General features: G+C 40.2%; 1 protein-coding gene and 1 pseudogene across 1 annotated transcript; one reads left to right on the top strand and one right to left on the bottom strand.

Annotated features, from left to right (window-relative positions):
• LOC104715547 lies at positions 1,758–2,921 on the top strand (annotated as a pseudogene).
• Positions 14,896–15,270, bottom strand: LOC109126465 (feruloyl esterase B-like). The gene is made up of 2 exons (XM_019230022.1): positions 15,096–15,270; positions 14,896–15,041 (listed from the first exon to the last, which is right to left on the bottom strand). The coding sequence occupies exons 1-2, from the start codon at positions 15,268–15,270 to the stop codon at positions 14,896–14,898; spliced, it is 321 nt and encodes a 106-aa protein (XP_019085567.1).

Below are 16,321 nucleotides of genomic sequence, written 5' to 3'. Positions count from 1 at the left end.
TGATTAGTTGTGTTTTGTGGTGTTGTTCTTGCTTGTGGTGGTGGTGTTATGGTTATTATAGGTTCCTGAGTCTTTTGGGAGAGTTTGGGACAGATTGTAGGCGGATTGAAATGGAGGTTCGTCGTTCGGATTTGTGCAGTTCGCGTCTGCGAAGGGAGTGTCGATCGACACCAGTTAGGTGTCGGTCGACACCATGTTTGGCCAGTGTCGATCAACACCTCTCTGGTGTCGGTCGACACCAAGTTTCTTGTTTCGTGATTTTTCCTGGTTTGTTTGTGTTTGGTTGTCATTTGTTAAGCATTGGTTTCTCAGTTGCTTGTGTGTATAGCCCAGTAGATGGGAGGAGGATGATCTAGGGTCTCGTTTGTGTGTTATTGGATTGTTGGATATGTTGTTGGAACCTTGGATAGAGATATGCTAGGTTGATGGATAGAATGCTTAGGATTGTTATTGTATTGATGTTGTATTGGTTTTGTATGGTTGGTATGTTTTCGCTGTGTGTACTGGTTGTTATTGGTTTAATAAGGAGTTGTGGTTTGGGGTTGTTTAATTTAGTAGTATAGGCTGCATAATTGTTTACATTGTATTTAATTGTTAAAAAAAAAAAAAGGTCGGGTTGTTTCAGTTGGCGAATAGAAAAGCTTTACAAGTAATTGAGCAAAAGAATTCTCAGCAGCATAGATGGACTCCTCCTCAGGTTGGAGAGCTTAAATGCAATATTGGCTGTGCTTGGTCAAAAAAGAAAGCCTTATCTGGAGCCTCATGGAGACTCCTTTGGTAAAGTCTTACTTCATAGTCGCAGATCTTATTCTCAGGTTTATTCCTTCTTTGATGCTAAAATAAAAAGTTGGGAATGGGCCTTAGACAGCATGAATAAGCATCATTTTCAGAAGGTTACTTTTGGTGCTTCTTCTCTAGACATTATTCAAGCTCTTAATAAACCAAAAGAATGGCCAGCTATTGTAGGTCACATAGCTGAACTTTTAAGTTTTACAAAAGAAAAACCTAACTGGTTTGTTCTAATGGAACCTCCAAGCTGCAATAGAGGAGCTTTTGAAATTGCCAATAGTGTTTTAACAGGGTCAAGACTGCAGTCGTATGTAGCTAGCAATCATCCTAATTGGCTTTCAACTTTTTTTGCTAAGGAAGGTAACTTCAGGAAAGGTATTGATATCTAGACTAAAAGTTTTTGCCTAAGGTGAAAGGTTTACTTTTTTTGTCCTCCTGGGTGGCTAATTACGTGAAGAGTGTAAAAGTTTTTTGTCAAGATTGTATCTTGGATACAAATGTTGCTCAACTGAAGGATGACTGCTAGATGAAATAGAAGGTTGAAAGTCTTGTCTTCTTTGACTTTCTAAGACTTTGAAGAAGTCGGTTGAGACAAAAAGTAACTTCAGATCGAGGTTTGGTATCTAGACTTAATAATGTTACCTATGGTGAAAGGTTTGGTTCTTTTTGTCTTCTTGTTTCGCTGATTTCATGAAGAGGGAAGTTTTTTTATATTATCCTTTTCTTTCTCCTTGACTTGAGAACTAGTTTTGGTTTTAACTTTTTCTTCTTTTAACCTCTTAATCTTTATTTATTACTTTCTTTTTACCTCTTTTCAATATTCTGAAACCTTCTTCTTAAGCATCCTCTTTATTCATTTTCTTTATATCTCTCCCTTATAAATATTCCTTAGTAAACTTTTCTACCTTATCCTTCTCTTCTTTCTGTCTTTACCTTAAATTTCTTTTTTCTTTCTAACTTACCTCTTCATGGCTGACGAGATGTGGAATGATATTCAGAATTTGGTCTTGGGAAGGGATGATCCAGAAATTTTCATTCCTCCCTATGCTTATGCAACAGCAGTTGATTGAAATAGATTAAGTTTGATTGCAAGACCTTTAAATCCAAGAGTGCAGAATCTCCAGACTGTGGTATCTTCCTTACCAAGATCATGGGGTCTAGCTTCAAGGATTCATGGAAGAGTTCTGGATGGTACTTTTATTCAGTTTCTTTTTCAATCAGAAGTAGACCTTATCTCAGTGCAAAGAAGGGAACCATGGATTTTCAATAATTGGTTTGTTGCTTTCCAAAGATGGGAGGACTTTCCAGGCTTAGACTTTCTATCTACTATTGAGCTATGGGTTCAAATTCGGGGTATCCCTTTGCCATATGTTACTGATGAGACAGTGGCACTTATAGCTGAAAGACTTGGAGAAGTAGTGACTATCGATTTCCATGAAGAAACAGCTACTCAAATCACTTGTATCAGAGTAAGAATAAGGTTTGGAATTACTGATTGTCTTATGTTCTTTCGTAGAATCAGGTTTAGATCTGGAGAAACAGCAATGATAAGATTTCAGTATGAGCGGCTTAGGAGAATCTGTAGCAACTGTTATAGAATGACTCATCACAGGAATCAATGTCTGTTTCTTCAGCAGCCTCCGAGTAATAGAATGAATCCTGCGATTGCAGAAGAAATTGTTCAGAATAGAGTTGTTGAGAATGATGAGTTAAACAGAGATAGTATCAATTCTCAGTCTCATATATCAGATAGATCATTTCCAGCACCAATCTCTCAACCTCCAAGAGTGGATTCTCCTCCTCCTAACCCAGAAGAATTAGCTGCTGTTAGTCCTTACTTTCAAGATTTCAAAGCTGAAAATGTTCAACACTTTGCAGTTCCAATTCCACAACATGCATCAAGGCTGAGAATGCAATCCTCATATGGTTCTAATGCAACTCCATCTGATGATCAAGAAAACACTTCCAAAGCTTTAAAGAATTCTGGATTTGGTGAATCATCAAAGTATGAAATTGGAGAGTCATCCAAGCATCCAAGATCTGAAATAGTTAAAGATGGAAAAAGAAAGCTAAAACAAAAGGTTCAAGTTTATGAAGATGGGGGATTTCAGCTACCTCCAAAGAAAATATAATTTCACTCTACAAGATATGTCAATCACTTTTTGGCGAGCCTGCAGTTTCTTAAGCAGGATTAGTAAGAAGTTTGTTTACTTTTCAAGTATGGTTAGCATTTTTTGGATCCTGCTTGTCTACAATGCAGATGGAAGATGAAGAAAAGGTTGCAAATCAGTTTGTTCTGATCTGTGTTCATCTTTTTGGCTAGATCAGGTGTTGAGTTTACTGATCTAAACTTAATCTTAGATGAAAGAAGTTTTAGCCACTTTTAGTTCAAGTTAAAATGGGATTATCTTTCTTCTTGTGATAATCCATCTTTTGTAATAGGTGAAGTGTGGAAGTTTCCACAGTTGTAATATTGGCTTCTTATAATACAATATATAAAATCAGACTTGAGAAAAAAAAAAAAACCTGTTTGATGCCATCTTCAACGGATAGGCTGAGAACAGTCGTGCCGGGTGGTGGAGATATGGAGACGTTAAAACTGATGGGGAGACGGCTCATTACATCAAGTGTCTTAGCATGCAAGTATACGTCATGCAAAGCATAGTTTTTGTGTGGGCAATAGAGAAAGAGGGAGTGATGGATTTACCAATGGCGGTGGGTGTTCTTCTTCCCCTCCCAAACTCCTCTCCGATGCCCAGAAGACCCACTTTCATTTTCAACAAAAAAAAAAAAAAAAGTCATGAATTCTGATTCACAATCTCTCTATTTGATGAAAGTGTTTTCATGACTTTTGTTATGAAGAAAATGATATAAAATCCTAAACTAATAACATAATATTTGAATTCATTAACAATCCAAGATTCTTTTGTTTTCGCAAGGTTTGAATTCATTAACAATCCAAGATTCATTAACATAATATTTGAATTCATTAACAATCCAAGATTCATTAACAATAAAAACACTTTAAGCGAGTTCGCCCTAGCCACCCTCTCTCGGGCACAGTCACCGAGACATCCTCTCCCGGCGGCGTCGAGTCCGATCGGCGTCGCTGGGCCTCTGTTTCTTCATCTCCGTTGCTCCTCTGTTCTTTCTAGTATGTTTGGTTCTTATTTCAGTTTCATCAGAGACCTCTCGAGATTTCAAATCTCACCTCCGACCATGCTCCAGCTTCAACCCCCTCCCTCTCCTCCGCATCCGGTGTCCCTCCTCGGTGAGCTTGCTCCATCGAGATCCCAGCCACCTGCTACTGTCCCTGAGAGCCTTGATTGCCCCACTAGCCCTGGTCTCTGTCTATCTTACCGTCTCTTTTTGCAGTCAACTGCAACACCTTACCGCTCCTTGGATTTTCGATCCCCTCACCAAGGTTCTTACTTGGCTGCAGATGGACGGGAGCTCTGTTTTGACGCCGGAGATGATGAAGATTCTGACAAAGCTACCTACACCCTCGGCATCCTCTCTTGCTCTCTTGTCATCCCTTTGGCCCAGGTTTAATCCCTGTTCTTACCTTGGAACCCGAGAAGTTTCCCTTTGGTTTAATTATGACTTACATCCGATCTGGAAGTCCCTTAGACCCGCTTATAGCTCCATACTAAGTTCAAGTTGGATAGTATCAGTTTACCCTGCTTGGTCAAGTCGAGTTTTACTCGAAAGCAGAATCATTGATGCACCTATCTGTCTTGAAAACTCCTTGTGTCAAGACCAGTCGGCGGTTTTTTTTTGGATGATTGTTTGGCTGCACTGCATTAGTATGTCGGACTACGAATGTCCAGTTTTGCTGGCTCCTTTTCGACAGACTAAAGCTGGTAGTAGAGTGTGTCTATTCAGCTTTGCTTACAGTTGTGTTCTGTCAAGTCCAATCTCGTTGGTACTGATTATTTCTGCTTGGTCAAGTCGAGTTGTCCTTGATAGCAGAACAACAGTTCCCTCTGATTTGTTTGATGATTCCTTGAGTCGATGCCAGTTAGCTAATGATGTCTGGAGGTTTGCAAGACTTAGCTCCACTAATGTCTCTGATCCAACAGTCTGTTTGACTGTGTTGCTTGCATCTTTTCCTCCCAGGTGCCATCCTTCACCATAAAACCGACTCCCTTAACCTCAGTTTCTACCCAGGTCTGGTCAGAACTCTCCTCCCTTCCATCCTAGTCAACCGCTGTATAGCTTAATGATTTCATGTGTTCGAAGACTACACTTGAATATTAAGCCACCACTGTTGCTAGTTTGGTACAAGAGTCTATGGAAAAGCCTGTTACTAGGGTCATCTAAGGAAGATTCCTTTGAAGGAGATAGCTTGAAGGAACCCGGCATTATGATCCCGTTTCTAAGAAACGGTGATTACCGGTGCTCCATCAGCCTCCTCTCTCCAACTCTCCTGTTTACTGAACCATCTAAACTGCATCATATCAACTTCTTGAAGTTCCTTCATCATCGCTTGAGGAATTGTGGCATTATGACCCCAACTCCAAGGAGTAGTGGTTACCTCAACCCTTTCAAGCAAATCCCAGCAAGCTTTGAAACCGCGATCATCAATCAAACTGCGAACAATCTGAGCTCTACAACAATCTTATCCGCCAATCCTTTACAACCGCCATTAGTGTCTTCACCACTGATTAGGAGATCTGTGCTAGATTCTGTAGCAATCCTTGACCAATTGGTCTCGAATTATCTCCTGTTGGCGAGAACTTTATCCCCCAGTTCCCTGTGGAATAACCTTTTTAAAAGCTCCGCTGCATATTTTGCAAGAGCCATCGTTGATCACTTGCTGATCCAGGAAGCTGCGGAGCATGTCTTCAAAGGCACTTCCACCTTGGTCCCAATAGATCTTTCAAGTCCTGCTAGCCTCTCAAAGCCTTGCATTCCCTTGGAAAACTCATGGAGCCATTATCTATCTTTGTTTTGTAACCCTGTTAAGCTTTGTAACTTTTTATTTCTCTCCTTGTATGAACTATCCTCTTTGAGGACCTAAGTTTTTAATGAAACTTGTTTGACAAAAAAAAAAAAAAAAAGAATAACATAAAACTTTTAATGACTTTATCTATACTATTAAAAGGAAGCATCTATACTATTAAAAGAGAATCATTTTTAATAAGTACACATAGATTAAGAGATTATTACATGAAATGCCATTGAATCTCGGGTTGACCCGGTATATTCATATTCGGATCGTGATTAATGTGACTAAGAGGATGGGTTCTAACTTCTAAATTTGTATCCAAACATATACAATCATTTAAATTTATTACCATAAGAATCGGACTCTTCAATTCGAAAATATATATACATGTAAACATATTTAATTTCGTAATATATTTTGAGATACTTTTGGAAACAAAATTTTATTTTAATATAATGATAACTATTTGATTGGGTAAAGAATTGGTCAAATCTAATTTGTTATCATAAATTACGTGATTAATTTAAGGAAACAAATATTGGTTTATTAAAAATGGAAATAGATAATGTTAGATTTTCAAATTTGTTCTAAAATGTAATATATTTTATGGAAATAAAAGAATAATTATAAAAATGAAAATAACTAATGAAATATCTTTAAAAGGAATATACTCTTCAATATTGATTTCAAGTTGATTAATATAAAAGTATTACAAAAAGTAATATTTTAATGGTTGTCAAAATATATATATATATATATATATATATATCTATATGTATATTAATGTTTAGGTAAATAATGGATCTACAAGATCCTTGTGTAAATTCTAATTTTAAAATATTATGTTTAATAAAAAACAATTGATAGATATCCTGAAAATTTTAATAAGATTTGTTTTTATACTTATAAATTAAAGATATTCTTTTAGTCATGTAACAAATATTAAAAAAAAAATATGGATAAATATATGATGGCAAAATTTGTGGAAACCATCAACAAACAATTAGGAAATTTATGCAATATTTTTGGCAAAAAATATCTTAACAATAAATGAAAATTTTCAAACAGATATCTAACTTTTTCCCATACCATTTTCCTATATATATAACGTAGTATTTGTGTTTAAGCCTTGGATATATACATTTTTTTTGTTTCAATTTTGATAGCACATTTTTTTTTTTTGTTCTTTTTGCTAATTATAGTAGAATCTAATTTGAGTTTTTACGCTTGATTTCAGCGTTCAAATGAAGCATGAGACGGTTGTTTTTCCACTTGTGTGTCACTATCTCTTCAAACCAATGGTACTTTAATATATTTATTCTTAAGTTTTCTTAGTTTTTTTGGTGGATTTTATTAGGGTGAGTTGATCTTTATTTTACATGACACACATTTTGATTGGAAAAGCTTAAAAATCGAGTTCTTATAAAATCATCAAAATTATTAATTATGATATATAGAAGATCTGGAAGAGTCGTTGATAGAAAATGGATCCTCAAACCAACTCATCGAGCTAAATGAAATTTTTTGTACTTTCCTGAATTTGAATTCTTGGTTGAATTGTCTATTAGATCAAAGAAATAACCAAGATACAGTTTATACTTTGATGTTGGGGGATGTTATTGCAGGGAGAATTTGGGCAGGTCACAACTTATTGATGTTTGATTGTGCAAGGGAAAGAGAATAATTGCAGAGATTGGTTTTCAACCATCCAAGCCAAAAGGTGTCATCGATTCTTTGGATTGTTGGTGATATCCCCTATATATTAATAGAGAAACACATTTGAGAAAAAGCTGATGTGTCGCCGCCAGAGAGCTCAAGACACTTTTTAGCAAAATACCCTTAAATTTTCTAACTAATTACATCTCTATACCATTGTATTTATTTTAAAAATAATTAACTGAATAATAATTAGATTTGTCATCATTTCTCACACAAATTTGATAGTAAGGCAAAATTTCACTAAAATTTACTTACAAATATACAATTCAAAATTATATTGATTTCTTAAAATTAAAATAAATATTGATTTCTTAAAATCAATATAAGTAAAATATTCTAAAAAGGCTATAAAACATATCAATTAATATAAAGTTAATAAAAATAAAGAACATATAACTTATTAACATAATCATATAAAACAAAATGTCATTTTTATGTTAGTATTATTACGATAATAATTTAAATAACAAGCTTTCAATAGTTATTAAAATGGATTATAAAAAGAAGTATATTACCCCTAAAATATCTCTAACTCATTTAAAGAAACTTACACCTTCAAAGATTCACGGGTTAAACATATTTTTTACATGAAAAAATGCAGCTTTGAATAAATAAATAAAAAACTTAAGTTACATATTATTTTTGACACAAACAGATATTGGTTTTAGGATAATAATTTTACTTATAATAATTTTCTTTAAATCAATTTATCCCGCACATAGTGCGGGTTGTTACCTAGTGAATTAGTACAAACACTAAACATTCCAAAATGTTAATATTTTCATGAGCAGAATGTTAAATGATGTATTTTTAAAAAATTATGTAATTTTGTCTCTTTGATTTTGTTTTAAAGTGATTTTGTATATTATTTAGTTTGTGTGCTTTGTTATTGAAGATGGAAAACTTTGCCTCGATATTTTGGAGCAAGAATCTAACTCATGTGTATGCGATACACATTAACATTAAGAATTTAATTGTTTGGTATTTTTCTATCTTTTATTTAAGATGAATAATAATAAGGGTGTGTTATGCATTGTTTTAGCCATGGAAAATGTTGGATCACACAAGAATCAAGTACAAAAAAAAAATATAACTAAACTATACTAATTAATATTATTATAACAAATAGAAAAAAACCAAAAAAAATAAGAGAATTTTTAGATTATGTTGACTTTTTCAATTATGAAAATAGTTATTATATTTGTAATATATAATCTAACCACAATATACTATTTTGAAAATAGCATATTCTTTATAATTTTTTTTATGATTTTAGATTCATTCACTATCTCAAAAAATGGAAATATTATCAGTTGTCAAAAATTTTAATTTAAGTTATATACTTTATATACTATGTTGAAAATTTTGCGGATCTTGGTTTATAAGTGAAAATAATATATTTATACTATTATTTTTAATTATATTTGTCTTTACATATAATAAAAAAAAATATGATTAGTTTTTGTAAAAATGGAATTAAAAACAAATCGAATGTTAAACTAGTATGGATTTGGATTACGAACGTTAATATTCTTTAAAAAATACGTTTACAGACATAATCCCACATATATATAATACATTATAATTCTAATAGCAAACTAAGTTTTTGAAATCAATCCCGCACATACATGCGGGTCCGAATCTAATTATTCACTAAGTAAGCATAAAGTTGGAGATTATTACATGAAATGCTATTACAAATAGAGGGAAAGTGTAGAATTGTATTAGATTAAAATCGAAAGGACGCGGACTCTGTCTAGCCTGACCCGAATTTTATGGGTTTGTAAAAAATTCGAAAAAAACATAAATGAGCATTTAATAATATATTACATGTTTATATATAATTCGGGGAAAACTAAAGAGGAAAACTCTAAAGAGGAAAACTCGGGGAGAAAAAGGGAAGCATTTAATAATATATTACATGTTTATTGATTAATGATCCATACGTTTTGGGCTATTTTATAGTACAACTCGGCCCACTTTTATATAATGTGTCCAATAAATTGGTTCATAGTTTGCTATGGAATGACGTATTTTATTGGAAAGCAAATTATGGGAACGAACGGTACATGTAAAAAGTATCCAAACATCCGGCATATCAATGATCCGGTAAATTAAAGAAATTAATACGGCATATCAAAGATCCGGTAAACTAAACATATCAATTCACGTAATTCGAGAGCATTTATTTATATGTCAACTTTCCCAATTCAAAATATATTATAACAATTATGAAAAACCAGATTTTACAAAATCTTGGATGCATTCACATGTTTAATATTCCTCAATCAGTAGTGAAATTACGCAAATTTGGGAATTATTCCACGTTTACGGAATATTAAACAGGGCAAAATGTTGGCTACTTACCTAATTTTCCTATTATGGTGTATGTTGGACATGGGCTGCGCCCAATATGCCGCTCGGCCCAACAAAACTCATCAATTGTGATTTCGGCTCGACAAAATTGGAAGCAAGCCATTAACAATCCACAAAGGACAATCTCGGGAATTCACGATGAAAACCCTAGGAAATGCTGGGTCAACAATCGCCTATAAAAGGAAACATCACTTATTAGGATCACCAACCGGACTCGTGTACAAGACCCCGAGAGCAATACTTTGCGTCTAAAACCGATATTGTCTTTTTTATAATTCATTTCAGCTTCCGAGCTCGTCATTATTGGCTTGTTAGTTTTCCTGTGAACTGACAAGCTCAATCTTGACTCGTGTAAGTGACGACCTCACGTTTTTATCGTTAATAAATGAATCAGCTTCACTCTTTCCCCAAAAAATCTTTATTTACTTAGTGTTGTGCAATCCCCGGTACAAACAATTGGCGCCCACTGTGGAGCAAGAGTAGAGCGCTTCTTTTGACGAATCAAGACCGACGGTCCTCACTTCCTCGAAGTTTCAAGACTCATGACGAACCCCAGCGAAGACATCAACGAAGCAACGGAGCAGCGATGGGGGCGAACAAGAACATGAACTGTCCCCCCGCCGAGCTCCCTGCCGAGCACAACCGAAGGCTCCCTACCAAGCACAATCTCTCCGCCAGCGCCCGACGCCCCTTCCGAGCCTCTCGTAGTTGCACACGCTGAAGCTGGTCCTGCCGCAGCCCCAGCTGGTCACCGATGCTGCCGCTCTCCTCGCCGCCGCTCTCACCAACGCTGCCACTCTCCCACCTCCACCTTCCGCGATGACAACAGTCGAGGGCGCTAATCTGAACAACACAACCTCTACACCAGCGCCCGATACGCCATCAGAACCTCTTGTTACCACACATGCCTAGCATCTCCAATCCGTGACTCTAGTTTTCACTGACGGTGCCGCCCTCCCAGCTCCCTTCTTTGCTGGACACAGAAACAACCTCGACGATCTGATGCAGACTATCATGGACATACTCGTTAGCCAGGACAGGCGAACAACCGAGCGACTTGACACACTCACTACAACATAAGAAGCATCACAAGATCAAATCAACATGCTCTAGCGACATAACGCACAAGCATCGACAAGTACCAATCTCACGAGAGGTGCCGATCTCGCGATGACCAAAACCAGCGCTCATGCTTTCACTCTCGACCTCACCATCCCTTTGCCTATCTCACCTCCTGGTCGCAAAGCCGACCTTTACCTCACTCTCAACCAAGCGAGAATCACTCATTATATCGACCTCCCCTCCTTGATGTTGGGCCAATCTTAGCAGCCTGCTGATCTCTATCGCAAAAGTTGAACTCAACTCGCCGACCATCAAGTTCCTCCCTTCCAACCAAACCAACCTCACAAAAATCAATTTCGGGATCAACATGCCGCCCTCTGATCAGCCCAATGTCGCCAAAGGCAGTCTCACGGGAACTGCCGACCTCGTGGGATGTGACGACCTTGCGGGAAGTGCTGACCCCATTTAAGTCCCGCCGATCTCTCTCAATCTCTACATTCTGCCGACCTCCGTCACTCGCAGTACCAAACTCAGCCTCATTCCCAATCACGTTAAAACCCAACTCCTGACGCCGACCTCCCATCATGAGGTCGGCATCGCCATCATCAGACGACCTCGCGGGAACTATCAACCACGAGATAAAAACTGACCTCGATTCAACGACCAATGGTGCCGGCGCCCTCAACTGTGCCGACCTCAGGCTCGTCCCGTCGCCGACCCACACTCGCACTTGCAACACCAACCTCAGTCCCATCATGCAAACCTTCGTTTGAACCAATGCGCCAATCTGCCGCAACACTCGCAAAACCCATCTCTCCACTACCCGGAACGCCGAGCTCGATTTACCGCAGATAAGTTGAACATACAACCCTTGCTCCGGCACCTAAAAATGCGACCTGGGAGCGGTGATCGACCAATCTTGCTTGACAATCGCCGATTTCAAACCTGATTCGCCGACCACCCTCATTTTGGGTCCCGATCTCACTACTTAAGTTGCCGCTCTCGACCCCACGGATCTATTTTCGCAATCCATAGAGCAGCGACTCCTGTCCGGTTTGATGTTATCAGCACTGTCGCCCTCGATGTAACCCGGACTATGGCGCGCCTACCCTGATTCAGCAAACCCATTTCCGTCTAAAACTAAAGGGACATGCCGACTTACCATTTCCGATCTCAAACTGCCGACCATGGGTTTGGTATTGAGTGGCGGCGAGCTAGGGTTCTAGGAGATGCAATCGAACAAGAGAGAAGAAAAGAGAGATAAAGGAGCATAAACATAAATCGACTGTCGTCAACCCTGAATTGACGATCTGCATCTAACAATTGCCAACCTCGCTGGCATCGCGCAAGCTTTGACGAACATCTTGAGTCCATGGCCTGAAACCAACATCTCATCGAGATCTTCACCATTATGCCGCCCTCCAATATCACTCATGCCAACCTCGCGATGGGTAAAATAAGACAGCAGCGCCGACCTCCCTTCAGTGGACCTTGTCATTTCCGCCATCGAACCCAGGCTGGAAGAATCAGCAACCTCGGTATTAACCATCAACGGACCGCGCCAACCAGCGACCCCGCGAAGAGAGGAACCATTATCGCCGACCTAACTGTGAATAACCCCTCTCTGTCACCGTGCCGTCCTCTGACGCCGCTCATACCAACTTTGCTAGAGTCAAAGTGGAGCCCATGAGCGACTGTGTCGACCTCCATGCACCAGATCTCGCCGCTCTCGCCGTTGACCTCAGTCGAACGAAACCGCCAACCTTGGTGATCTCATTTTCGACGGCCGCCGAACCATGCTGATCAAACATCTCCGATTCCCACGGATGGCAACCACGGGATTGGTACTTTGAGTGGCGGCTTGATTTTAAGTGTACGACCAAACCGAGAAAAGAAAACAAAAGAAAGAAGCGACCACAGTGGGAGTCGAACCCATAACCTTTTGATCCGAAGTAAAACGTGTTAATCACACTCGATCTCCGCATCAACGAACCTAGCGTCGACTAGTTCATTAACAGTTTGCATTTGCCGAGTGCCGCTCTCAATCTCTGCATAGTTCTTATTCCCTCTGAGCTCTCTACTTTCCAATTCGACTCCAATAAACATATCGGTTTCTCATCATAAAACACACAAAAGAACCTCCACGCCAAGAGCCGACCAGCTCAATATTTTAGACGTAAATGCAACCGAGTGTAACGCAAATCCCTTACAGCCTATGGCCAACGGCCGCTCTCATCAGGAATATTCAAACATGCTCACAACCACCAATCTCACTCGAATTCTCTCGGATCCTTCTATTCACCCTCAACACAAAGAAGTCTCATAGCAAAATGAGTTCAAAAAAAAAAAAGAACGCTCGGCATACCGAGCTCGTCAATTCTTCGTAAGAAAACCATTAATAAAAAAGTTACACTCGCAAGAGTACACTTAATCAAATAAGCTCTCTCGAACGAGTCCGTCTTAACGAGTGTCCAGCTTCTACATCGTCACCCTGGCCAGATGTACGATTTAAAACGCGTTCCACATGGATGCAGCGGTGAAATAATCCGCACAAAAAAAGCCGAGCCCAGTCTCGCATTTAGCTAGGAGGCGGTCAAGTTTTAATAAGCCAAGTTCTTACTTGCACACTCTTGCCGACCTCGGGGCACCCACAGGATAAGCCGGACACCAGAGCCGCACCTAAAAGGTACGAAGAGCTCATCTCAACTACGACCCAAAAACTTGGTATTCGAAACACGTAATAGGATAAGCCGAGAGACGTCTCGCCCCGTAAAATACATCTCGAAACCAAGCAAAAAGTCGAGCATGTCTCGCACTATCTTGAGGGTGCCTGAACTAATAAGCCAAGCTCCGGCTTGCATGTTCTTGTCAACTCCAAGCACCCACAGGGTAAGCCGGACAAGAATGCCGCACCTAAAGGTATGGCGAGTCCGTCTACCACTTTAACTCTGGTAAAGCACAAAGCCGAGCTGCATATCAAACATTTGCTCGCCGCCCTCACGTTCAACGCTCTCACGCTCGCGTTCCTCACGTTTGACGCTCTCTCGCTTGCCGCCCTCATGCTCGATGCCCTCGCGCTCGCCGCCTTTATGCTTGACGCCCTCGCGCTCGCCGTCCTCACGCTCGACGCACTCACGTTCAATGCTCTCGCGTTCGCCACCCTCATGCTCGACACCGTAACGCTTGACGCTCGACACCCTCACGTTCGACGCTCTTGCGCTCGCTTGCGTTTGCCACACTCGTTCATGGTGGCGACCTTTACTCATTTTCAATGTAGACCTCCACTCTCAAGCGTGGTGCCGACTTTCACTCTCCTCAGTACCGATCTCAACTCATTCTCGGTGCCAACCTCAACCTTCTCCCGCACTATCACAATTGTCGATCTCAAGTTGACGATCAAACCTATCATTGCCTCTCCCATGAAATGATGTGGGATGCAGCGCATCTCATATCGCCGACCTCCATCCGCTGATCACCCTCATCGATCGCAAGGCCGACCTCCACTTGTCGATCGCAAGGCGGAGCTCCACCTATCAATCTCCCCTCGATCGCAAGGCCATGCTGATCTCCCCATCGATTCCAAGGCCGACCTCCATTTACTGACCCCCTCAGCTTGTCACCAACTTTCGACCTCTACTCTCCTTCTCATGGCCTATCTCTACTCTCATTTTCGATGCCGATCTCAAACTCAAATCACATTCTCTCTCGATTGCCGACCTCAATCTCACTCTCGGTGGTGACCTCAATCTCACTCTCGGTAGCGACCTCAATCTCACTCTCGGTGGCGACCTCAATCTCACTCGCCGACCTCAATTTCAATCTCGCTGACCCTCTCGCTCATGATGCTGACCTCAACTCGCCAATCTCTTCTCGCTCATCTCGCCGAGCTCACTGCCGAGCTCATTACTTTCGCTCATCTCGCCGAGCTCATTACCTCTGCTCATCTCGCCGAGGTCTCATCTCGCCGAGCTCATTGCCGAGCTCATTACCTCCGCTCATTACCCCCGCTCACCGCCGAGCTCATTACCCCCGCTCATCTCGCCGAGCTCACTGCCGAGCTCATTACCTCCGCTCATTTTGCCGAACTCACCGCCGAGCTCATTACCTCCGCTCATCTCGCTGAGCTCACCGCCGAGCTCATTACCTTCGCTCATCTCGCCGAGCTCATTACCTCTGCTCATCTCGCCGAGCTCATTACCTCCGCTCATCTCACCGAGCTCACCGCCGAGCTCATTACCTTCGCTCATCTCGCCAAGCTCACCGCCGAGCTCATTACCTCCCCTCATCTCGCCGAGCTCACCGCCAAGCTCATTACCACTGCTCAACTCATTACCACCGCTCAATCGGCCGATCTTTGATCCCCCTAGAATCATTAAATCTGCCGATCTCACCTAGATCACTCTCTCATTCGGCGATCCTCGACGATGCCCAGCAAGATCGATCGAACCCGCTCAAAGTCAAGTCATCACGGCGACCCCTGTCCGATTCCACATCATCAGCACCGTGCCGATCTCCAACTGTGGAGTCTCGCCGATCGCCGATCATCAACAATCTCACAAGCAACCCGAGACGATCTGTGCCGAGCAGGCATATTAACAGAATTTCAAGCATGCCCGCTGATCGCAGAAGAACTGCCGCTCTCCGGACTAAGGGGGGGACTATTGTTGGACATGGGCTGCGCCCAATATGCCGCTCGGCCCAACAAGACTCATCAATTGTGATTTCGGCCCGAAAAAATTGGAAGCAAGCCATTAACAATCTACAAAGGGCAATCTCGAGAATTCACGATGAAAATCCTAGGAAACTCTGGGTCAATAATCGCCTATAAAAGGAAACATCACTTATTAGGATCACCAACTGGACTCGCGTACAAGACCCCGAGAGCAATACTTTGCGTCTAAAACCGATATTGTCTTTTTTATAATTCATTTCAGCTTTCGAGCTCGTCATTATTGGCTTGTTAGTTTTCCTTTGAACTGACAAGCTCAATCTTGACTCGTGTTAGTGACGACCTCACGTTTTTATCGTTAATAAATGAATCAGCTTCACTCTTTCCCCAAAAAATCTTTATTTACTTAGTGTTGTGCAATCCCCGATACAAACAATGTACAAGCAATACTTCCACAAAAACATATTTGTGATAATATCTGTAAATAGTTTATGAGATTCTGAGTATTGAGACACTGATATGTCAAATCTATTTCGGTTATGAAGCAAATGAGAAGTTACGAGGATAATTAATCTTAACCTCTTCGTATAAAATGGCATGAGCATGCATATACTTCACTTACGTATTTTGTTTCATTTTGTGATTTTCACCACCGCACTATTGACTTCATTGTCAATCTGTCAAAAAGATAGTAAACATGTGGTAATAAATATTATTCTTTGATCTTTTTAAATTATACCCACTGGTTTCAAAAC

This window comes from Camelina sativa, chromosome 9 (assembly GCF_000633955.1).
Source record: "Camelina sativa cultivar DH55 chromosome 9, Cs, whole genome shotgun sequence".
In the NCBI taxonomy this organism is placed as follows: Eukaryota; Viridiplantae; Streptophyta; class Magnoliopsida; order Brassicales; family Brassicaceae; genus Camelina; species Camelina sativa.
The sequence above is the reverse complement of the archived record's forward strand: the minus strand, read 5'-3'. Positions and strand labels throughout refer to the sequence as shown.

What these genes read in the sequence shown, in the direction of transcription:
- LOC109126465 (XM_019230022.1), bottom strand. Translation starts at nt 15,270, where the DNA reads ATGATTCTAGGGGGATCAAAGATCGGCCGATTGAGCGGTGGTAATGAG. An exon ending in GCTCGGTGAGATGAGCGGAG is followed by an intron (nt 15,042 to 15,095) that starts GTAATGAGCTCG and finishes AGATGAGCGAAG; the next exon opens with GTAATGAGCTCGGCGGTGAG.